Source organism: Cygnus atratus, chromosome 5 (genome assembly GCF_013377495.2).
Source record: "Cygnus atratus isolate AKBS03 ecotype Queensland, Australia chromosome 5, CAtr_DNAZoo_HiC_assembly, whole genome shotgun sequence".
NCBI lineage: Eukaryota > Metazoa > Chordata > Aves > Anseriformes > Anatidae > Cygnus > Cygnus atratus.
Window position 1 is genome coordinate 40,405,018 of NC_066366.1, and position 24,185 is coordinate 40,429,202.

The 24,185-nt window shown below is 36.2% G+C and overlaps 1 protein-coding gene across 10 annotated transcripts in view; it reads left to right on the top strand.

Moving 5' to 3' along the window:
• Positions 1-24,185, top strand: part of MIPOL1 (mirror-image polydactyly 1) — a 195,814-nt gene that overhangs the window by 97,856 nt on the left and 73,773 nt on the right. The window contains exon 10 of one of the 10 annotated variants that reach the window (XM_050710902.1): positions 21,728-22,500. The exons of the other annotated variants lie outside the window; for them this stretch is intronic. Within the exon in view, the coding sequence (XP_050566859.1) occupies positions 21,728-21,871 (144 nt within the window). The 3' untranslated portion in view covers positions 21,872-22,500. Of the gene's footprint in view, positions 1-21,727; positions 22,501-24,185 lie in introns of those variants that run through there. 10 annotated transcript variants of the gene reach the window in all.

The following is a 24,185-nucleotide window of genomic DNA, read 5'->3' on the forward strand; positions in this document are numbered from 1 at the left end:
CTTCACTTTTCCCTACTCTCTTAAATTAATAGATGTTCTCTGACATGGTTTGGCAAAAGATGTATTTTGGTGATAGGTGGCAGATGAGGAACTTGATCTGCTTTAGATTTGCTTTAGGGAGCAATGGAACTGCAAACATCAGATGTGGTATAAGGATACTTTTAACTGGATAAAAATACTGTAATAAGGATAGGCTAGATTAAGGATGGCATAAAAGTTTATGATAAAAGGTGAGTTTCAGGACTCTGCAGTGTCCTGAAATGCTCTTAACAACAAAACCCTACGTGTTACTATTTCTGTCTTAATTTTTAAAATCACCTCACGATTGTGAGTTGCTCAGAAGGAGGAAAAAAAGTGTAAGACCAGTATCCACAAGAAACCTATTTCTTTCCACATATGTTATGGTCTAACAGGTAAAACAAAATGCAAGCTTTCGGCTTTATTTTTAGTTATATTAGCTCCTGGGGCTGTTTCTACCCTGTTTTGAGGCACCAGCAGCACACGGACTCCTGAGTGAAATAAAGCAGCGGAGAGACTGTTTTTACCTGCAGGAGAGGCATGCTGGCAGTAAACTGGACAGATGTCGGATCTGGGAATAGCAAAAATGATGTAAGCACTCTGCATACTTTCATTTTTACATACTTTTACATCCCATGTCACACCCAAAGATCATGTGCCAAATTAAACACATTAAACATAAGGTGTGGTGTATAGATCTAGAATGTACCAGTTCATCTTACTGTTTGATGTAACATCGGTACATCTTTGGTAAGACACCTCTGTCAGATGTATTAATATGATGTGGTTTAAAATTTCTGTATTTAATGTATTTATGGGATAGAACATTCCTTATAGTGATGTGGGCCATGCAGTCCAACAATGCCAAATCGGTGCTCCTAATTTTTATAATATCCTTATTGGTCATAGGGGATTATATTAATTGCATGACAAGACGGATTTCAAATCTTCCCTCCAGGTAATGCCCACAGCTGCAAAGAGGTCATACAGGGAAGCATGTGGGCCCCTATTTCCATAGCTAAAGTAAAATAATCCTCTTCTTTGTGAAACCATTTAAAAAAAATCTCTTATAATATTTCAGATTGAATTATAGCTAAATCTTTTAAGGATAATTGCTTCCTAAGGGCCTATACATTTGCGCTCTTAGTACATTTTCATAAAATAAGATCTGCAGAGTACTTTGCAGTTCTAATGTGTCAGAGTCTATACATAAGATTATTCATTTGTGCTTGGCCTTCATAATTAACGTTTGGTCTCTACTGATTCTGATAAATGTATTCCCACAATACGCTGAAATATCAGATTCAATTAAACATAGAACAGTTGAGGAATTGATATTTTTTCATTGGTATTCAAAGATTGTTGTGGATCATTTTATTGTTGGCTTTATAGTGTGTATTTTCGAAATACAGAGCTCCAAGTAATATATTTTCAGAAAGAAAAATAAAAATTATGCCTGTGTGAATGTCCTCTTTACTCTGTTGAAACAGAGTAAGAAATAAGTCTTGTGGGACAAATAATGTGAAAATTCATAGAAAATGTTTAACTGGATTTGAATGAAAAATAGGGAGATGTGAATTCTTTTTTTCACAGGCCTGATTTATTTTGTAATTTTTAATTAGGAGGTACATTATTTTTAAAGCAGATGTTAATCTGCTTTAAACACCAAAGAGACATAGTAATTTACTTTCAAGCCAAACGGTCAGAATAGAGGAGAGTCCGTTTCATGGTGATACAAAAATCAGGTGCCATTTAGTGACTTAATGAGTTTACTCCAGCCAAGTATGATGTCATTAGAACTTGTAAAGGTTATTTATCTTTTTCAGAACTGTTAGGATGGTAATCTTTGATTATGATTGTCCTTTTTTTTTCTTTTACAATTTTGTTTTTCTGATTAATCAATTTTTTTAGTTGTTGCTTTCTGTAGAATTCATCCTAAATGCTTCCATGGTTTTATTAATACCATAAATTTAGAGCAATGGGCAAGAAACTGGCCTGCAAGATCCATCAGAAATTTGTCTACAGTAGTGTCATAAAGCAATTATAGCTGTTATCACCTCCTTTCGTGCTGACACATAAGAATTGTGTCAAGAACAGGAAATCTATAGTGCATAGTATTTTGTAGATAGTCCAGTGAGGATGCCCATGAAAAAGCCACTCTAGAAGACTTAATTTAAGTACTTCCTGATGCCCTTCATAAATTGTGTTAATCTCTGGTTTGATTCCCAGAATTCCCAAGATTCTTGGAAACTATTTTTCCATACCTGCTATACTATGCCAACCACAAGAATAAATCCAGTCAACATGTCATTCATGAAGAGCATAATCCCAGAAAGATCTGATGTCATGAGAGCTTAAAATACTTTTTAAAAATCTTGAATGTGAAGTTTAGAATGTTTCTTAATGTTGAAACACATGGAGTATCCATCCTATTTAGATGTATAGTAGTGGTTATTGAATAGTTGGGTATTTATATACTATATATACTTAATATATAATATATATAATATATATTATATATAATATATCAATAATATATATATACACTCAATATATATACTATGTATACTATATATACTCAATATACTATTGAGTAGTTGGCTGCTTTCAGAAGATAGTAGTTGTGGCCTATGTCTAGTCATTCTAACATTGTTTTCATGTTTAGAGCTTCGGGGCTGAAGTTTCAGAGCTTCATTTTCATGTGTTTAGAGCTGATTTATGTCTACAAAGCCTCTGATTTGTTTCTGACAGAGCCACATGCTTTTGAAATATTTCGTAATCCAGAGAAACTTGCCTGAACCAGTGATAGGAAACTGGGAGATTCAAATTTCATCACTTCTATTCAAATTCCAGTTCAGCATACAACTTTTTACATTTATTATAGTCATTAATTGCATCCTAGAAGAATGAGAGAAAAGCCTTTCAATATTTTAATAATCTTTTTATATAAGGCAGCACAGATTTTGTTGATTTATTGGAAACCTGTGAACATGGCAAGCCCCAGACACATCCAGAACACATCTCTGCTGACTTCAGCCATTTCATCTGTTATACCATTATTAACTGCAATACTGTTTGAGTGATAGAAAACAGTTCAGTTGCTGATTAACAATATTTTACAGCTAACAAATGAATAGCTATGTTATCTAGTGGTGAAGTGGCTATTACACCTTTCTCCAATATGTAGTCTACAGTAAAACTAGACATTACTCCCTGAAATGTTTAAAACTTGCTGTTGAACTTCTTGTTGACATAGTGTTACTGTTTGTCAGTCATATGATAAAAGATGCTTCAAGATATTGTGCTTGCCCCAGAATTGATTGTGTTTTTTGTTTGTTTTTTAATGAAGCAGCTCACTGATATTATGTTGAACAATCCACCCATTTCCTTGCATTTTGCAGTAAATTCCTCTGGCCAACATGCACTTTCCCTCCATATCTAACAGAGAATATCAACCTCCGAAAGCTCAGTTTAAGAGCTTGCTCTCTGGAGTTAACCATAAGGCAATTATGCTTTTCATTCAGGATGTCACATGTTGCTATATATAAAAGGGACTGCAACCCCATTTGGATATGAATTTATAGGTATGTTTGAAGACTAGGATGCCAGCTACATCTTGGAAGTAGGAGAGGAGGAAAGGTAGATTGCAGATGTGCTGCTTAGTGGGAGCAGATACACTCTGCCCTTGCATTTGTTTATGATCTGTTTCTATTTTATTGAAGCTACAGGAACGTTTCAAGAGCAATAGGAGTAGTTAAAAGGCTTCTTGCAGGTTACCTCCAGCAAATAATACATTGTTACAACTAATCCTGAAAGGTTCTTCATGCTATTCTGCCAATAACTTATATGTGGATAAAATACTAGAGGATTTATCAAAGCAAGCTACAGTCTCTAACTTTGTACAAGAGCCTCCTAAGAAAGGTGATGCTTCTCTTCCTCTCTCAGGAGAGCTGTCCACTTCAGTTTATATAAAAATTATGTAATGTGTCCATTGCACTCTCCAGTAGCTACCCAAAAGCAGTGTGTACGCTCCTTTTAAATGCCTGGGATTTGTGAGAGACAAATTTGCTGCCCTGCCAATAAAACTGTTATAAAGTATATGAGATCACTATTCCATTTTTAGAGTGGCAGTTTGCTAAATTTGAGTAGTCTTTGCTTTTAAGTACATAGTGGAGGTGGAAATAAAAGACCTAGTAAAACTTGGAACACGCTGCTGACAGTCTAGATAAGAATGCACAAACGTTTTTCTTCAGTTGGTCCTTCCTAGACACTTTAGCAGACAGAGTAGGTACAGTTGCAGTTTTAATTACCATTGAACAGAGCTTTTGCTTGTGCTGCACCCAAATCACAAGGTCTTACAGGTTGTCACTGAGGTTAGACCCAAGTCTGCTTAGCTCTTATCCATGCTAGAAACATGATTAGTCACGTTATGGCTGGTATTATGAAGCAGTACAGAACACCTCAGAAGATCTCAGTATAAGCCGGTGCATCATGTTGTAAATGAACACTAAAATGAGGCCATGTACAAATGCAGCAGAAATAATTCTGTCCATGTTCCACTTGAACGTTAATTTTTTGCATTCCTTTCTGCTAAAGTTATAGTGTCTCCAAAAAGTGGCAACTACATTCTTAATAACAGTTATCTTCTCACCTGGTAATTGATGCTTTTGCACTGATAGATATTTGTATTCATTAACAAAAAATCTTAGTTTGTAGCACTATACAAAAGTTACAATAATTCCTTAAACGTAGCATAAGCTAATAATACAATATTTTCCTCTGATGGAAAACGAGGGGAATAAATAAACGAGGGGAAAACACTTGCCATTTACTGAAAGTCAAGTCATCCAGAATCCCTTTAGAAAAACTGTCTTCCAGAGTCTGATAAATCTGTTCTAAATGAAAGATTATCTCCTTAGTTTAAGGGAAATGAGGTTTGATAACATAAGAATTTGCATGATTTTCAGTGGGCAGGTAGTGATCTCTTTAAGTGGCCATATTTTTGCCAGGGCTGTGAATAGAAGGTAGTAGTTTTTTCTGTTCTTGGTTTACTAAGGGACAGAATTTTGAACCCAGTCAAGCCTTGGATTGTTTCTGAATTGAAGGAAACAAACAGATGTACCAGAGTTTGCTGCATCAGTTGCACTGGTTGTGCCACCTTTCTGTGTCTGTAAGGCTGTCCTTGCACTGACAACATTGTCTCACAAGGCAACCCTGTGTGTATGTTGTTCTTTTCACAACAGTTACTAAGGATTTCTTGGACTCTGTTCAAATGAAAGGAGACCAAGCAGTGCCGTTTCTTACTTACTGTGACTTTGAGTCAAAATTGTTTCAAAGCGAAGTAATACATGGAGTAGAGTGAATGTTTATAGGCAAAATGATATTTGTCCAGAAAATTATCCTGAGCAGACTTGCTTCTGTCTAATTTAGTTATACTTTTCCAAAGTATTGTGTATCTGAAGTAATTTTGGAATGTTTTATATTACCTGCAAACACCACCACAAGAATGGCACTGCTTGTGTCTTGACAGACTGAACAAAGAGCATCCTGGCAACAAGCATTTATTCACCTTACCTGATGAGTTTGTATTCCTTCTCTCCTGTTAACAGATGCTGAACATCTCTAACCAAAGCAGATATGTTTATTGAACTTTAATTCAGTTCTAAGCATTAAGAAACTCACACTGTATTTGGTGTGCGCTTTCATCTGCTCACTAAAAATTCCTTGGAGGTCTGTTGCTTTTTATTTGATGGCCTTCGAATCTGTCTTGGCATCACATTACACTTGACGATCTTAAACATCAACAAACTGTTTGTATACACTATAAACATCTCTTTGGCATCAGGGATGATGTGGTCATTCAGATCTTTTGTCTGAATGTTTTATATTTTGTTTCCATTTCATACACGGAAATTGTCTTCCCAGTGGGTCAGTCAATATTATTACTTCTGGTTATCAAAAGTATTATTTCTGATGAATAGTACTTACTGTGCTACTTACTGCAGGTACTTACTGTGCAATATTTTGTTTTCAGGTTATTTTAAATCTGGATTATCACTCTCCCACTCATCTAGACTGCTTCCATGTCCTCGCTTTTGCGCTCTGTGCAAAGAATCACCTGTTTCATGATAGTAGACTTCTGTGACCATGACCTTTCTATTGACATGGCCCTCTCATCCATGTTTTTCATTTAACCATTCTGTAATTGTACATCTGCACATCTTATATTAACTTCATATGTTACAAATACTTTGCACTTTCAGGTACCTGTTTTTCCTTCTAAAAGGATAGATTTCACTTTGCATGGCTGATTCACTTGATCACTGTTTGCCTTCCTGGATTTTTTTTTTTCCTTGCTCAGTGGCATGGCCTCTTGGACTTACAGTATAGTAAGATCTGCAAAAGATTTACAATTTTTTTCAAGTGTAAATCTTTTGCAGCATTTTTATATTGTTTTCTAAGCTGCACCAAAGTACCTCAAAATTGGAGTAATTTATGGATCTGGGGCCTATCGCAGATATATGTATTCCAGAAATATATATCCTGAAATAAACAGACCTTCTGAAGTTGTAAAAGATGAAAAAAAATCTATGCAAGCATCCCGTGGCCTTCTAGAAATCTGACTGCTATGTGGTATTTTGCTCCTTATCTCCGTAGAAGTGACACCCATGACAAGAAATTGATGAGTTTTAAATTACACTGAAATTCATCAGTATAGTTGTATTTAGAATCACATAATCTGATACCTAAGCAAAACAGATACTGTAGAAACCACAATAGTGTTAGAAAAGCTGTTCATATGGGAAAGTACGTTCTTAAAAAACAAAAACTCCATTAACTGTAACGATAAGCTTCATTGGTATCAATGGCATTGTTACTTGCTCCATTCATGGGTTCATTTTTCTTTCATTCTCCCTAATAATATATTAATAGTAGTACTACTTTGAACATCTGCGCTAGTGTCATGTTATAGAATCATAGAATATCCTGAGTTGAAAAGGACTGACAAGGATCACAGAGTCATAGAATGACTTGGTTTGGAAGGGACATTGAAGATGATCTCATGCCAACCGCACTGCCATGAGAAGACGTCATCCACTAGATTAGGTTGCTCAGGACCTCATCCAACCTAGCCTTGAACACCTCCAGGGATGGGGCATCCACAACTTCTGTGGACTTCTATGTTCCAATGCCTCACCACCCTCTGAGTGAAGAATTTTCTCCTAACATCTAATCTAAATCTCCCCTCTTTTAGTTCAAAACCATTCCACCTTGTTCTGTCATTATCTGTCCACAACATTAGTTGTTCTCCATCTTTTTTGTCAGCCCTCCTTAGGTATTGAAAGGTCACAATGAGGTCTCCCCAGAGTCTTCTCTTCTTTAGACTGAACAGCCCCAGCTCTCTCAGCCTTTCTTCACAGGAGAGGCACTCCAGCCCACTGATCATCTTTGTGCCCTTCCTCTGGGCCTGCTTTATCAGATCAACATTCTTCTTTTGCTGGGGCCCCCAGACCTGGATGTAGCACTCCAACTGGGGCCTCACAAGGGCAGAGCAGAGGGGGACAGTCCCCTCCCTTAACCTGCTGGCCACTTCTCTGGTGATGCAGCCCAGGATGCAGTTGGCCTTCTGGGCTGCAAGCACATACTGCTAGCTCATGTCAAGCTTTTCATCCACCAGAACCCCCAAGCCCTTCTCTGCAGGGCTGCTCTCAATGAGGAGTTCTCCCAATCTGTACTCATGTCTGGGATTGCCCCAACCCAGGTGCAGCACCTTGCACGTAGCCTTGCTGAACCTCATTAGGTTCACATGGGTCTACTTTTCTAGCTTGTCCAGGTCCATTAGGATGGTATCCCTTCCTTCTGTTGTGTCAACTGCACCACTCAGCGTGGTGTCATCTGCAAACTTGCTGAGGGTGCACTCAATCCCATTGTCTATGTCATTGATAAGGATATTAAACAGTATTGATTATCAGGTCCAACTCCTGGCTCCACACAGGACAACTCAAAAATCAAACCATGTATCTGAGAGTGTTGTCCAAATGCTTCTTGAACTCCAGCAGGCTCAATGCCATGACCCTGGGGAGCCTGTTCCAGTGCCCAACCACGTTCTTGCTGAAGAACCTTTTTAAAACATCCAGCCTGAACCTCCTCCATCACAGCTTCAAGCCGTTCCCTTGGGTTTTGTTGCTGGTATCCAGAGAGAAGAGATCAGCACCTGCCCCTCCACTCTCCCTCATGAGGAAGCTGCAGGCCACCATGAGGCCTCCCCTCAGTCTGCTCTGCTCTAAGCTGAACAAACCAAATGACTTCCAACTGCTCCTCATATGTCTTCCCTCTTTCGTTTGCCACTATAAATCATATAAAATCATAATCCGATACTATAAATCATATTTCCAAACATAGAATAGAATAGAATTATTCAGTTGGAAAGGACCTTCAAAGATCATCAAGTCTGACTGCCTGACTACTTCAGGGCTAACCAAAAGTTAAAGCGTGTTATTGAAGGGCATTACCCAAATGCCTCTTGAACACTGACAGGCAAGGGGTATCGACCACCTCTCTAGAAAGCCTCTTCCAGTGTTTGATAACCCTCATGGTAAAGAAATTTTTCCTTGTGTCCAGTCTGAACCTCCCCGGTGCAACTTTGTGCTACTGATGTATTGTATTCAATCTCTCAATTTAGATGTGATATTCTAAATCTGAAACCATTTTGTACATAAACCAGTAACTGTTTTCTGCAATGTTTAAAGAAGCCTTTAGTATTAGTTTCTGTTAATATCCCTAATCTTCAGTGGACTTTGCTCATAGTTCTATAAGTAACCACCCACTGTGGCTTTACAGTGTGAAAGAATAAAAGAAATGTTCCCAACATCACATCTTAAGACTTACATTGGCATAGTTTTCAAAGACATATCCACATAGTACTCTAATAAAGCAAAGCAAGTACCAAAAATATTTAGTCAATGTTAAGTTTTTCCTTTCTCACAGGGGCTGAGTAATTAATGATGCTGGAGACAAGACACCAGATTTAACAAATGAGGAGGAGTGATATTGTATTACTTTTTATTTTGTAAAACTTATTTTTTATACATATGAAATCATACTAATGCATGCATAAAGTGTGATAAATATTAATTTACAGCCAATTTTTCCATGTCTTACTGTCTACCCTTTGTTTTTTATATGCTGCACAAGAAAATGATCCTCTTGTGTTTGAGCAGCAACTGTAAACAAAATCATGAGCCTGAGTGTATGATGACATGTTAGTTACTTGTCCTACAATAAAATGTATAAAAGGTAGTAACCTAAGCTCTTGTGTAAAAGGCAAGCTACAGGGTCATTAAATAGCAAAGGTCTTGCTCTGACCCATCCATGACCTCCTTATCTAAAATGTCTCTCAGAATTGGTAGAATCTGCTTTAGATCTTGGGTAGAGGAAACCAGGGATGGGATAAAAGATCAATATAAATATTTCAGAATCGTATGTACATACTAAGGGTAATCTTTGGTCTTTGTATGTTTAAGTTTATCCAAGTTTCTGTTCAGAACTGGAGAATCCCATACTAGTAAGTGATTGTGTAAAGTACTGCTTGGAGTAGAAGGGGGGACAGATTAAGGATGACACTGAAACATTGGGTCTTATTATGGTCTTAAGGCCGTAGACTAACCTCGATTCAGAAGCCCCAAGATACTATTTGTTTGCTCCTATTTGTCTGTCTGTCTGCTGTAACCTGAAAATCTTCTCTAGTCTGTTCCCAGGTGAGAAACTTCTTTAGGTTTTAGAATGAGATGAAGTCAAAAGAAAAAGTGCATTTTTGTGCATAGGCATCATGCGCTTGGAGGAGTCAGGGCTTGATTTGCCTCTCTTTTTTAACTGCCATCTATTTATTTGGTCTGGTGCAGAAGTGCATTTACAATAATTCCCTATTATTTTAAATGTCTATTATTCCCCATAAATAAAAGCAAAATCCTGATTTGCCTTCTGTGTGTGTGGCCATGCAGAGGTATAAAGGAAAAGTGGACTCTGCTGTTCACAATTTCACACTGCAAAGGGGGAGATGTACTCCTTGTGTGTTGTAGATTTGTATTTCTATCCTGGCAGTGTAGAGGTCTTTACAAGAAGTGCTTGAAGAGCAGGAAGAACAAATGGTGGCATTATATTTATTTTGATCTTTTTATTTTTCTTCTCTGAAAGTTTGCTTTATGAGGTAAAATATTCTTCTTCTCTTCTGGCGGATCACAGCTTTTCTGATGAGATACACTGGCAGTAGAGCTTTGGCTTTTCTGTAGGAATAAGCTTTAGAGTAGTAAGTTATACATTAGGAGCTGAGTTGTAGATTTGATAGTAATTCTTAGTTTCCAGATCTTAACCATAAAAAAAAAAAAAAAACTGTGCAGGCATACTGGTGTTATACCTATTCTGAAGGTAATATCATCTTTACTGATTAACATGAGCACAGATAGAATTTTGGCATATTAAGTACTTAACCTTGTTTTATATTGTTTGTAAGATGTCAGAAGTGTAAAATGAGGTTCACATCAGTGGAAGTATATCAATGCGTTAGGATTTCAATTCAACATATTTTACATTGATCTTCATATTTAGAAACACTGCGTGCATAACTGGCTCCATCAAGTAGTTGAATCAAAATTACTCAATACAATGGAGGGAAAAAAAAGAGTTATTCACTGGAAGCATTCAAAGAAGGTCTGATTTCTCCTATAAAATACGTTGTCAATTAAAACCTCAATTTTTTATGCCTCCAAAATTCAGCCAGCTGTGTTCTTATTTCCAAAATTCAGCTTTCATTAGTGATAAGGTAAATATATCTTACAAAGAAAAAGCAATACAAATGTGAAATTAGAAGACAGATACCTTAAAACTTTGGCTTACAAGTTGAAGTAACAATGTTATTGTTTAAATAAGTACATATTGTATTTTCTAAACATGGTATTGATGTGAACTGGTGATTGTGTTAAGCTGCTAAGCAGCCAAATATGCAATTTAAAATTAAACTCAAAGACTCAAATGTCATTTTGTAGTTAGATTCAATACATAAAGAAACCTACTGGGACTTTATTTTCTGGACTGTGTTTGTTGATACTGTTCTTTCCATCTCCAAAATAGGTTCTCTGCTCAAGAACAGAGGTCATCCTTCCCAGTTTTACTAGTTATATTCAGATTCCGTTCAGTTTCATAAATTTGCTGTTTCTTTGTGGATCACAATGAAGATGATTATTTCAATGCTTGCTTGTATTTGATTACCAAAGAAATAACTGTGATTCTGGAGGGGTTATTAAGATGTTGTGATTTGCACACAGAGTTCTTTCTTTACAAGTATCGTGGCCACGCATTCTGAAAAATTTTGAGAACTTATTTTGAATACATCAATACAATTTAAATTATTATTTACATTGCAAGCATCATTTGGACCAGACTTTCAAACACTGAAGGTAGTCTTGTAGATTAAGCCCTGATTCTGTGCACATATGTAGCAGTGACTGTTCCAGAGAGCAGTCCTCCTGACATTAATAGTTACTATTACAAGATCTGAATTTTGAGAAGAAAGGAGCCCTTTGTTACTTTGATCTAGAAGCTTGTGAGTTCCACATGCACTTGAATTTTAATGGAGCTGGGTCTCAAATATACGAAGCTTCAAAGGTGGTGCCATACACATTTAGGCTGTTATAACAATACTCAGAGAGAGTGGAAACCGTTGAAATTTGTTTTCATAAACTAGGTATCTTACAAGATACAAGAAGATCTGGTAATCATACATGGATGCTTCACTAGTTCTTTCAGAAAAGCTCAGACCAGAAGACATCCTAATAGGAAAAATCTTTGATGTCCACATTAAAAGACTCTATTATGCTTTCTCAGTTAAAAAAAAATATATATATATATATTCCTTCAAAACCTTTCCATCCAAAATCTCATTATGAACACCTTTACTTTAACCATACTTCTTAACTGAGTTCTTTGGAAAAAAAAAAAAAGAATGAATCATAAAATACCTCATTGCCATGGTACTATAATCCTTCACCCCATCTCTTAAAAGGATGGAACTATTTAATGCAGGGTTTTATTTTAAAAAATGGAACTGTGCTTGCCTCCACTATTCAACAAATATGCAAGTAGTTTGAATCCACTACTTGGTGTCAAGTAGCTGTATTTCGAAGAGACAGATTTCAAAGTTTTTCTTTGGAAAAGGAGCACATAGGCTAGAGGGGAGACTGAGTGCACCAAATACTTTTTTTTTTTTGTAATTAGACTTTTTGTTAGACTTTTAATTATTAATTATATGCTGATAATTAAGAATATTCCATAAAATGAATTAGTTCAGTTCGTTATCTGTTTCTGTTTCTTACAGCTGAGGTGTAATTGTCTTAGATGTTGGAGGAGAGAGAGACTGAGGGTAGAGTGACTGAAATCTTGGTAATGCTGCTGATAGCTACTTCCGTTTGGAGTTGCTGTACAGCAGTAACAATGAAAACACTCATTTTCCAAACTAGATAAAATAAAATCTGTTTATCTAGCCTATTAAATCTGGGTGCCAACTTTCAAGCAGATGCAGTTTTAAGCTCTGTAGTTGCTAAATCCTGAAACATTTGGTCTATAAACAAAAAGCTAACATCAAATACAGCATTGCTGCAAGACATAGTAATGGTGTATATATGCTACATTCACACAAAATAGGGAGATGATTGCGTTTTTGTATGTTGCTTAGGGTTTTTTCTTACGTTAGAGTATTAAAACAGATATTAAATTTTATCATTAATGCAATGCATGGTCTCTCTTCAAATCCCCTTAATTACAGATTGACTCCAAGGATTACACAGCATGGATTTTAATTTTAACTGCAACAAAAGGAAAAGCTGCTTAAAAATTATTCTTGCTGAGTGACTTGTTGGACCACAAAACAATTTTTAACATCTTTTGACAAGTGTTGTCAATTTTTTTTAAACATTAGAACAGAGTTAAGTGCACCTTCAAACTCCAATTGTATCGTGTCTACTTCCCAAATAAAATGTTTTATTAACTTTGTCCTCACAGAGGAATGTCTGCTTCTCATATTCTTGTTTTTTCAGTTATCCTTTTGGAGAAAAAGGCTCGTAGTCTTGCTGAGCTGTGTTTATGTTTGAAGAGAATGACATCAGACTTCATATTTCCTGTCTTTAGTAATTTGAAAAAAGTTACCAAGCAAAGTTGACGTTGTAGCAGCAGCAGCGTATTTCACACCCTTGCGTTGTTCCCACTCTAACCCCTATCTTTAGGGCTTAAGAGCTCCACTCTGAAAACTTCATTCCAGCCTGAAAGTTAAAATAGCATGTCTCAGTCCAGAAACAACATTTTCACAAATTGGGGCCTAATCCAGTAAGCCTCACACAGGAAGCTACTTCTGTGAGTACATATTATTCATAAGAGTAAAACTTGCAGGATTAGGGCCCCATTTTTTAATCTGAGGGGGTTTTCTCCCCATTTGTTAATAGATGAAATCAGCTTCTCATTTTGTTTGTTTCATTTATGAACGCTCATTTTTTACAGTTAAAGTTCAGTAGTACTTTTTTACAGTTTTACTGTACTTCTCATGCCAGGTCTTCAAGACACAGCGGGGGGGGGGGGGGGGGAAAAGTTGCTCTCCAGAGCTGCATCAAGTAATAATAAGTGTCCAAAGCTGAGTGTCCACAACTTCTCTTGAAGTTAGGTGCAGCTGAAAGTGCCCCTTGTCTTTCAAATGTGAATGTGAGTTTCTTGCTTCAAAAATCAGCCCCTTTTGTGACTGAGTAATAACTTTCTATACAAAAGGCTGGAAGAATGAGAAATGGGTTTTTGTCTAGGAGGTCACTGTAGTGCTGAGGAATAAATCTATTATTGCTGTTTAATGGTGTTTAATAGTTTTATTAAATTCCCTGAACTCCAATTTGTTAGCTTAAAACATACTTTCTGAGCTTTCCCAAACCTGCAAGTAAATAACACCATTTTTGCTGTGTCGTTGTATGGGGTGAAATTTTTGTTCTTTAAAAGGGTTATTTCAACAAGCATTTCTTCCCTCTGTTTTCACCTACCTCTGAATTGTTGCTATCAAAATGTTTAGTGGCTTTCTCTGTTAACGTATTAATGCACTTTTTTAATGGATCAAATTAAACTATTGCTTTGTATTACAGTCAAGCATAATTCCTTTCTATTTTAACAGCAAAGTATTTCTAATGCAAACCCATAAACACTCTAATTTATACACAATGTTGTTGTCTAATTTCTCCATTATCTGCAATAGTCTTAATAGTATATGATTTTCGAGTTGTGTGCATAATGCAAAGGCCAGAAGTAGCAACAAATGAGGCTAAATTGTGAATACACTTGCTTTTTATGGCTTTTGCTGCAATCTTAGCATGCGTAGGTTAATTGTGCACATGTGTGCAATTTAATAATTTGTTAGGTGGTGCACGGCACTGTGAGTAACACTGGCTGATGACAGAAACTTGATGCTTTACATTCATTACAGTTGTGTTCTGTTGGCTAGACGCAGCAAAGTTTTGCATGTATTATATGTTAGACTTGTAATAATGTATACAAAATAGTGTGTAATTTGGACATAAAATGGCCTAAAGGGAATAACAGTGACTGGTTTTTAATGTATAATTTAATTTTGCAAGTCATCTTTTGAGGACTATTCTGTGAGATTGTGAATGTTTTTGAGTGCCCTGGGAAGTTAACAGGGGATGAGGAGTCTCAGGGCCATTCAGACAGATCCTCTGATAAATAATACTGTCTCTTTACCACACTGGACAAAATCTGGAAAAAGAAAAATCCTGCTTGTGTCCTAACATAAATAAATGTATGCCTGAGCTCTGTCTGTCTTATGAAGTAGTTCATGTTTGTTTAAGTTAGGGCACAGGACACGCAGACAGTCTGGTGTCTGGTTTTTGAAGCGGGGGTGTGTAAGCATCTATGTCAAAAAGAAAATCGTTCAGGAATCTGAAGGCTGAGACTGACAAGAAAAATCATCCTTTGCCATAAGCAAGGCCTGATTTTGACATATAGTATTGATGAAAAGAACATGTGTCTGCAGCACGTTCACTGTTGGTAGAGGTTTTGAGGCTCGCACCATTTTCCATATAAACTGTCACTATTTTTTTCTGGATCTAGATTTTGATATCTAGATTATGAACCAGTTCTGCATTTTGAGGCAAGGCATGTTGCTGGGGCTGTAGTTTCAGTCCAAATGTCACCATCTCTGGTTAGTGCACCAGCTTTTAAAAACTATATTGGGACTGGCAGTAGCTGTTTAATTTTTGTCACCTGATCACTATTTTCTCTTTTTTTTTTTTTTTTTTCACATTGACTGCATAAGTGAAGACTAACAACGTAATTTCTGGGAATTAGGTCAGCTTTTGCTTTTCATAGTTTTTCTCTAGTCAGTACTTCAGGGCTGCTGAACAGGATGTGCTGTTTCCTGGAATAGCTAATATACAAGCAAGTGCTTTTTCAGTTCTGTACGTATTCTTGCACAATAATTGAAAATCAAGGTTCATTCTTGTAGTTTGGGCGACTCAAGGCTTTTTTGCTTTTTGTTTTGTTTTGTTTTTATTTTTCCTCTTATCCACTGGATTAAATCTCTTGTTTAATTATTGCAAAATCCCCCAGCTGTCTTTAGTTGAACCTGAATCATGAAAATGAGGAGTCTGAATGACATTCAAGAAAGGAAGGGTTCGACTTGAAACATGGTGCTTGCAGGTATATCAGTGGGCACTGAAAATAAAATAATTAGAAATAGAATGGCTCTTTTTCATGCAACTGATTTGTAGTTGGCTACATCTGAAAAGGAATGAAAAAATGATCTCTTTGCTTGCAATTTCCCAGACAATGCTGTGAGTTCCAAGTTATTTTGAGGTGGTGAAAGGTGAAACATTTGACATGTTCTTTTGGGGGCACTGCTTTAAAAAAAAGAGAGGGCGGGAAAGAGGCGTTGCCACATCAGAGTTAAGGGTGTTTGTGGTTGTCGGTGACAGCGGCTCCAGTTTTAAAACACCTGTGTTTACTTTCAAGCTTTTCTCAATCGGCCTGAAAGTGGCCTAAGAATGGCACAGACAGACCTGCACTATGGCTGTGTTGCCTTTGCAACACACACGTACACACACAAAAAGAAAGAAAAAAAAGACAAAGATAAATCTCTTGTTATGCAGCTAATCATTAACAGCATTTTTTGTGACTAGCTGAACTTTTCTAAATTTTCTAGTCTATCAGATTGTGTGTATATTTATATTTTTTTCATATCTCTTAAGCTATTTTTTTAATCTTGCTGGTCATTCTTTTCCTAGCAAAAATAGAACTAACTTAGCGGGATTTATTATTACTAGTAGTAGTAGTGGTAAAAATAATACCAGAAATTTGTAATTTTGTTGGAAAGTGCCAATTAAAAAAAAAAAAAAGATATAACCCTACCTCTGCCACCTTCCCTGAAACTTATCTTACAACTTTTTTCTGAGTAGAACTTTGCTGGACAGAACCCTAGTATTTGATGTATATTAACTTTTTGTAATGTCTTAGCTTGCATTTTGTCCTGCAAATGCCCTTGTCTAGCCGAGGGTTATACAGTTAAGTTTAGGTGTAAAATAGTAATCTCTTGAAAACTAGGTAATAGAAATTGAATTAAAAAATAAATAAATAAATGACAAGCTGAAATAACACATTTTCAGTGCTTGCATAGAAATTTTAAAATAATTTGTTCAGTATTTCAGATGTTCATCTGATGAAAAGGTGGCATGCTTTTAACTACCGCTTCAGACTTATTTATTATTACCTTTGAAATTTGTTCACATCTTAGAAATTTCTGGGGTCTTTAAAAAAAAAAAAAAAAAAAAAAGTAGCTGCTTTCTCTAGTATCTTTTTAACTGATTTTTCATCTCTTCTACCTTTCTACTTCAAATGACATTGCTGGTTGTAGAAATATGCCTGCCTCATAAATACAATGTTGTGGGCTTTCTGTGGAACACTTACCATAGCTCAGTTTTTTGTTTTCCTGTGGTGCAAAGAAAGAAAGCAGAGTGCTGATACAGGAACACAGGTGATTCCTCCCTTAGACTGATTTCTTCTTAAAATTATAAGCTTGATAGACAGTTTCAAGGTCAGCATATTGTGGTGAACAACATGAAAACCCTTAACCAAGTCACCTAACCTAACCAGAGTACTGGTTAATACTGTTGATCTAACACAATGTCTCATCAGAGCATAGTGGGAACAGACCAGCTCCCCTCCTGATTGGGCACTTCTAATAGACAGAGAAATTGTCCTAGAATGATGATCTCCCTTTGTGCTGTGCAGCAGAACATCCACCTCTGCTTTCCCAAGCAATATGAAAAGCAGGGTGGTAGCAGTGCTCTTTCATGTCAGTAAAGGAGGTAAACCAGTACCTTGAATCAGAACTGGGAGGAACCAAGAGATCTAAAGAGTTCACAGAACTGATTCCAGTGGGGCTTTAAAGAGAATTAAATGTTATGTCTGAAAGTTGGGGAAGCTGCCACATTTATTGAATTACCAGGTGTAGATCTGTTTTAAAAGCAAGCTGGGTAAGGACAATATATGAAAGGGAAAGAAAATGTTTTGTGAATGTAACTGCCTTTTTCTGAAGACAAAACTGAGATCTTGGTAAGAGAGAGGTAAATAGGAAGCTAATACTCCAGATGTTTCTAAGTGTTTCGGATACCTACCTCTTACGAGTTTTAATGGTAGTTAGGTATCTAACCCACTTAATATTTTTGTATTACACTAAGTACCAGTCTTGAGCTGCCTCAGCACCTCTAAAAATCTGATAGTTGTTCACTTTTTGACCTCTTAAAATTACTCCCTGCTCCCTGTAAAAGCTAATGGTTAATTAAGAGCAAAATTAAAGACTGCAATTTCATAGCAGTCAAAACTTGAGTGGCCTTGAAAATGGAATTGCCTCTGTGAAATACATTTATTCAGTTTGTGCTTCATCTTGCCACATTGATTTGTTCTGTGGAACAGCACTGAGGAAGAAGTTATATAAAACTGATCTCAAAACAGGATAAACCTATGGCTTGTTGATTTAGTCATGTAATAACCATGTGTGTGACTCTGTACTTCACTGTGTGGAGTCTCAGGCTGATTTAGATTTACATGTGCATTTCAGATTTCTATGATATAAATTTAGTATACAGCTGAGGAATGCAATCTTGAGTGAATTATTCTATTATTCTGCCTTATTCCTTTTTTCATGTTTTTCACTAACTTCCCTTTTTATTCAGTCTCCTGAATTGTTAATGCACTAGGGAGAATTCACGCTCTCTGTTGCTTCAGGAACTGTCACGAGATTCTGACATAAGAATTTCTTAACCTTCTACTCAGTCTGTTTCACAGTCAGGAAATGGTCCTACCTAGAGCAAGACCATCCTGGATTTAGAAAGGTCAAAACCAATTTATTGTTTCCTCCTACAGTCTTAAGGTGGATTCTCTCTGGTAAGTCACTCTAGTTGTTCACTCAGGGATTTATAGCATTAAAATAGCTGTGAAATACCACAGGGTCTTTACAGATTCATTGCAGATATAAGACAGAATCAGCTATCTAAGAAAAGGCATAATTATGTGAGCAATAGACCAATTGTCATCTTTGGGGATGTATACATAAAGGGGTACAGTTTTTCATGTGGGTGCTCTGAACAGCCACACATTGCTTCTCTCTGATGTAGACTGTGTGACAGTGTTAGGGTGGTGCTGAGTCCAGCACACGATACCTAGCATCTCACCTGGAAATGCTGCTTCACCTAGACTCCTGAGAAGAGTTTGGGCATTTGTAGCAAATCTGCAAAGCGATTTCTTGGGGTCCGTCCTAACTTTACCATACTTCGCGCTTTTTCTGTTCCTGTGCTGGGATCACATCAATACTGAAAGAACTCTTCTGTCTGAAAGAAATAAGGCCAAACAGGGGCAAATACAGGCAAAATCTAGAAGTTGCAGTATATGCAGGGTTTTTTTGTTTGTTTGTTTTCCTACTCAACAGTGCATCCTTTGCTTGCTTGTTGTGTTATGCCTAAATTTATTTTGGAATTTGCTTCAGGGCTCGAATCAAGCAATTTCATCCACAAGTCTGATGACATTCTTGAATTGTCTAGAGCTGGTTTTGTAAAACCAAGGGCAAGTATTCCATGCAGAAGCTCTGTCACTATAATTAATGGCTGTGATTTCTGTCTCAGAATAATTCGGGGAGAGGTTGGTGCAGAAAAATATTCCCTCCTAGCAGGACACTATCCACAGCGCCTCCTCTAAAATTATTTTTTATCAAAACCATTTGTGTGACCCAATACAGCTTCAATTTGGTAGAGGCTTTGATACCACTGATCTTGGATATCTTGCTATAACTGAAATGTCATGAAATATCATGAATCATTAGTTCAGTCAAGGCATGTGTCAAGATTGCTGTAAACATTTTCCTTTACTCACTATTCCCTCCTGGACCAGGAGTAAGGAAACATCTTAAAGGTAAGATACAGGTTTGTCAGCCTTGGCACTGCCTCTCTCTTGCTGTCTTTCCAGGGGATATCATATCCTCAGAAGAGTGCACAAGTGTCAGGCAGTATATCAGAACCTTTGTGCATCTGGTTCTACATGGACTACACGTCCATGTTTCACCATGTCTTGTTTCATCTGTTCTTATTCAGGATGCAGTCTGAGGGAAGCCAAATGATTTGTTTTGTTTCTAAAATATGTTAATATCTGAGATTTGCAAAGTTCTTCATTCTTATTTGTAAACGTCACATAGTGGATTTGGTTTTCTATATGCAGTGCTTGATTTGGGAAAGCTGTGTTCTTAACCACCTGATACATCAAACACTACCTCTGATCTTCTCAAGGAGGTAGCCATCTGCAAAGTTTTTACTGCTATATATACTTAATTTCTAGAAGCTTTGAGTCTTCCGCTCACTATAAAAAATCAAAAAAAAAAATCTGCATTGCTCACTTTTCAGTCAGAGAACAAAATGAGATAGAGGTACACATATGTTCTACATTCATCTCTGTGTTTACAGCAGTTGTGCATACAGTGCATGAGAAACAACTGTTTAAAAGTGTCCTAGTTTGCAAATGTGAGGCTCATCTTCATCTTCTTGATGACCTTTCATTATTCTGTTCTTTTCATGTGTACCAATGTGACTGGAAGCCATCTGTGGTCTTTAGATCACAGCCTCTTCTGGATAGAAATCATTTTCAAGAGAACACTACATGAGAATGCATTACCTTAATTTTTAATATAGGGGGGAAAAAAGAGGATTTTCAATGAAGCAAGTAGTTTTTTTTTTACCTTTGTTTCATAAGTAAAAGAGGCATATATGATTATGTAGTCTTAGTTTTCACATTCTGATTTTTAGCAGCTTTCAACAGCTACTGACAGAAGAATAATGGTTGGGTCCCTAAGAGGGTTCTCTCTCCTCTTCCGTTCCCAGTTTTCATGGAACTCAATGTCCCACTCTAGGTAGATGTGGGAAGAACTTTATCAGTAGTCATTACTGTTTAGCAGGAGACAGCTGTGCACAATATATAACTACTATATAAAGAAACAAAAAGGTAAGTTGGGTTTTGAAGGGTGAGCTGGAGGTGTTGTAGTAGGAAGCTATATATAGGTAGAATCCAAGAATTTTATGAGGATATTGGAGGATATAAGGATATTATTACAACGAAAGGTGGTACAAGGAAAGTGTCAGACACTAGGTTGTAGTATCAGACAAGGCTTGCTTAGTATGGAGTGTACAGAAGACCTTACTTGGTTTGATTATTTTTTTAAAGATGTGCTTTTCCCCAAAGAATTACAAACATTTTAGTATGAATACAAATTTTCTTCTTTTTTTCTTTTATATTTCAAATTGCTGCATATAGTACTAGAACTGCAAATTGTATGTAAAATAAAAATGTAAAACTGCACAAGCAGTGTAACTGTCTTAAAGAGCTTCAATCATTTCTCTCTGTTGCTTTTTTTATGCTACATTTAAAGTGATGACATTAAGCCTTGAAGAGTTTTAACTTATCAAATTAAAGTCTACAATTTTCATTAGTTTTTAATAGCTTGAACACCAACTGATCTGTGGCCATATTTTGGGGAGAGAAGTGGAGATTAAGATGTGGTACTAGATATAAATTGATGTTGAAAAGATACTGGCACTAAAACCACCTCTCATAGTTTTAAACTCATTCACTTTTGCATTCAAAGATTCATTCAGTGGCATATCTGACGTAGATTTTTTTTTTATTATTTTTTAGAAAGTTAAAGAGAAGTGAGTTTTATTTCCTGATACTTGGAATAATTTGACTTAGCTTTAGAAGAGTAATCTGTTTAATATTTCAATATTAAAAGCTATTTAGATACATTTTCTCTATGTAAATGCTTCAAAATAGAAAGGTAAAAAAAAAACTAAATAAAAACATCGCAGAAATTTTGTCAGATAAAAGAAAATAAGATGTGGAAAAAATATATTTTTTTCTCATATTATGTTTTACTCCTGTGTTTTGACCTACATCTGAAAAGCACATTGAGCTTTGTGTTCTTCTCTTCCGTTTTTCCATACAAGTTTATCTTGTCTCTCTTCCCACATCTTATACTGTACCTTCAGCATCACTCAGCTTTCTTCTGTTCCCTATTCTCAAAAATGTTTTCTTTTGTCTTTCCTCATTGTTTTCCTAACTTATCCTTCCTTTTTTTCAGCCTGGATGTTTGTTTCTTCCTCATCTGTCTCAGCCACTTCATTGTGCCAAGAGCCTGAACATCCCCAAAGACCTTTGTCCCGTGCTAAGAGCTGTACCTAAGATACTGGTATTTTCGTGTGTGTTGGCTTTAGTTGTTCTGTGAAGCAGAAAGATTACTTCAGGTCCCCACTAATCAAGCGGAAAATGGATGACATGAGCAAGATGTGAAAAGCTCATTGGTAGCCCCTGGAGAAGTATTACATTCAAAGTTGACAAATTACATGGGATTTAAGAAGTGCATGATAGGGCAAGCAAATGGTCTTGCTTTCAGCAAAGTTGTTTGTCAGAACATTCATCCTTTTATGAAGGCATTTTATTTAGACAATAATTATGAGTATATTGTAGATTTACAATTTTTGTATGTTATTTGCTATGCATGCAAAAAGCTAAACTGAAGTAGCCAGTTAATCAAGAGTTAACCTCAGTTCTGGCATTTCTAAAGTGAGCATCTTCATTTACTCCCTTTTCTCTGAAACAGTACGTTAACATTTTTCATTACAGGATCATGTGTGCTTTATTTCACAGTATTCCTGCTTCACACAGTATCCAGAGAACAGCCAATCAATATATTCCTTTTTTATCTTCTTTGTTCATTATGTATGTCAATCCCTTGTTTACAGGATACTGTTCAAACCTTTCCCTGAAAACAGAATTTTGAGTAACCATCATGGGGATTTTCTGTAGTATTCAATGCTATAAGAATAAAAGGTTTAATAAACAATGATATTAATGTGTTTCTGCAGGACTGTTTTCTTTGTGCTTCATGGAGAAGCCGAGGCATGAATAAATTAAGGTCAAAAGTACCCACAGTTTTTGCATACCTATTAAAGACATACAAGATGTTACCTTTTGGAATATTTGTCATTCATAAAGTCCCAGCATTTAAGGCCAAGCCCAGAAGCCATCTTTACATAATTTAATTGGTTTTAAGATTATTGATTTCACCAGTTGCGCCTGTATTGATCCCAGAAATTTGTTTGTTTAAACATACTTTCTGGAGAGGTATCTAGGTGGATGTAAAAATTCCAGGAGAAGGGGAAATCACTATTTCCCTTTGATAGTTTGTTGTAGTGATTCAAGTTGTGCTTACTCAACTAGACTAAAAAATCATTCTTATCCTGTATTTTCTGTCCATTTATTGAAAGACAATGACAAGCAGTAGTGAGATAAAATGATGCTGTTCCTGGTACTTGATTTACCTTGTTTCAAATTAGCACATGTATCACTATAGATTTTTAATGGGTAGACATATGCTCGGGATTTTTAAAATATGTACAGAATAAGTTCTTTCACTACATGCCATTTTCCCTAGTGCTTACATTACCAGTGCAGCTCCTTTCTGTATCTACTCTGGGTTTTTAACATCCTTGTATGTAAAAGCAGATGCAGATGCATTTTATAGCATTGTTCCTCAGTGCCATGCATAAAGTAAAATCACCTTAATTGCTTCCTAGACATACTTGTATTTTACTATGTATACACCAAAAGACTGCATTTTACCAGTTTTTCCACAGCATTTCACTGTCACCTCATACTGAAGTCCAAAATCTTTTTCATAGTCATTGCTTTTCATAATACAGTTAACCCTTTCTATAAGTGTGGCCTGTGTCTACTGTTCTTACACTGAGAGTTTTTGGTTTTATTAAAGCACACCCAACTTGAAAAGACCTAATTATCAAGGGACCCAAAACATTGTTTCATCATCATTTACTTACTTTGTCATTCATGAACATGACTAGTTGTGTCTATCTGGTTCTGAGTAATTGAAGAATACATTGAATAAGAGTATGCCTAGTACTGATACCTGTGCAACCTTACAAGTATTCCAGTATTATTCAGTGATGATTGCCTCTTGGAACATGGGGTTTTGGTGTTTTTTGTTGTTGTTGTTGTTTTTTGTTTCATTTTGTTGTTTTGTTTTTGTTTTAATCATTGGCCCATTCTGAATCCATTTAGGGAGTATTTTTGTGATGATGCGTAGTGCTTTTTTCTTTTTTTTTTTTTTTTTTTATCAGACGGCCATGTGATACTAAGTCAAAGCCTGACAAATCTTTGTATGACATCTGCTACTAATCTCACAAAGAAAGAAAGAAATATTTGTTTGACAAGACCTATTTTAAACAAAAATACCCTGACTGGGAGAAATTATATTCTTTCATTAAATTCTGTATTAGTTGAATCCAGTGTTTTCACTTTTTTGGCCCAGTTTTTTTTCCCACTAGTTGAAACTGGACATTGTCCAGACAGGGATCTTCTCTAACAACCCTGTAACACCAAAGTGAAAATTGTATGAATCCGTAAATATAAAAGTTATTCCTCCTCGATAACTAATGAAATGCTTATTAATTTTATACAAAAATGTAACTATATCACCTTGTTTTTTAACAAATACATAGCAATTTATATGGTGAATACTG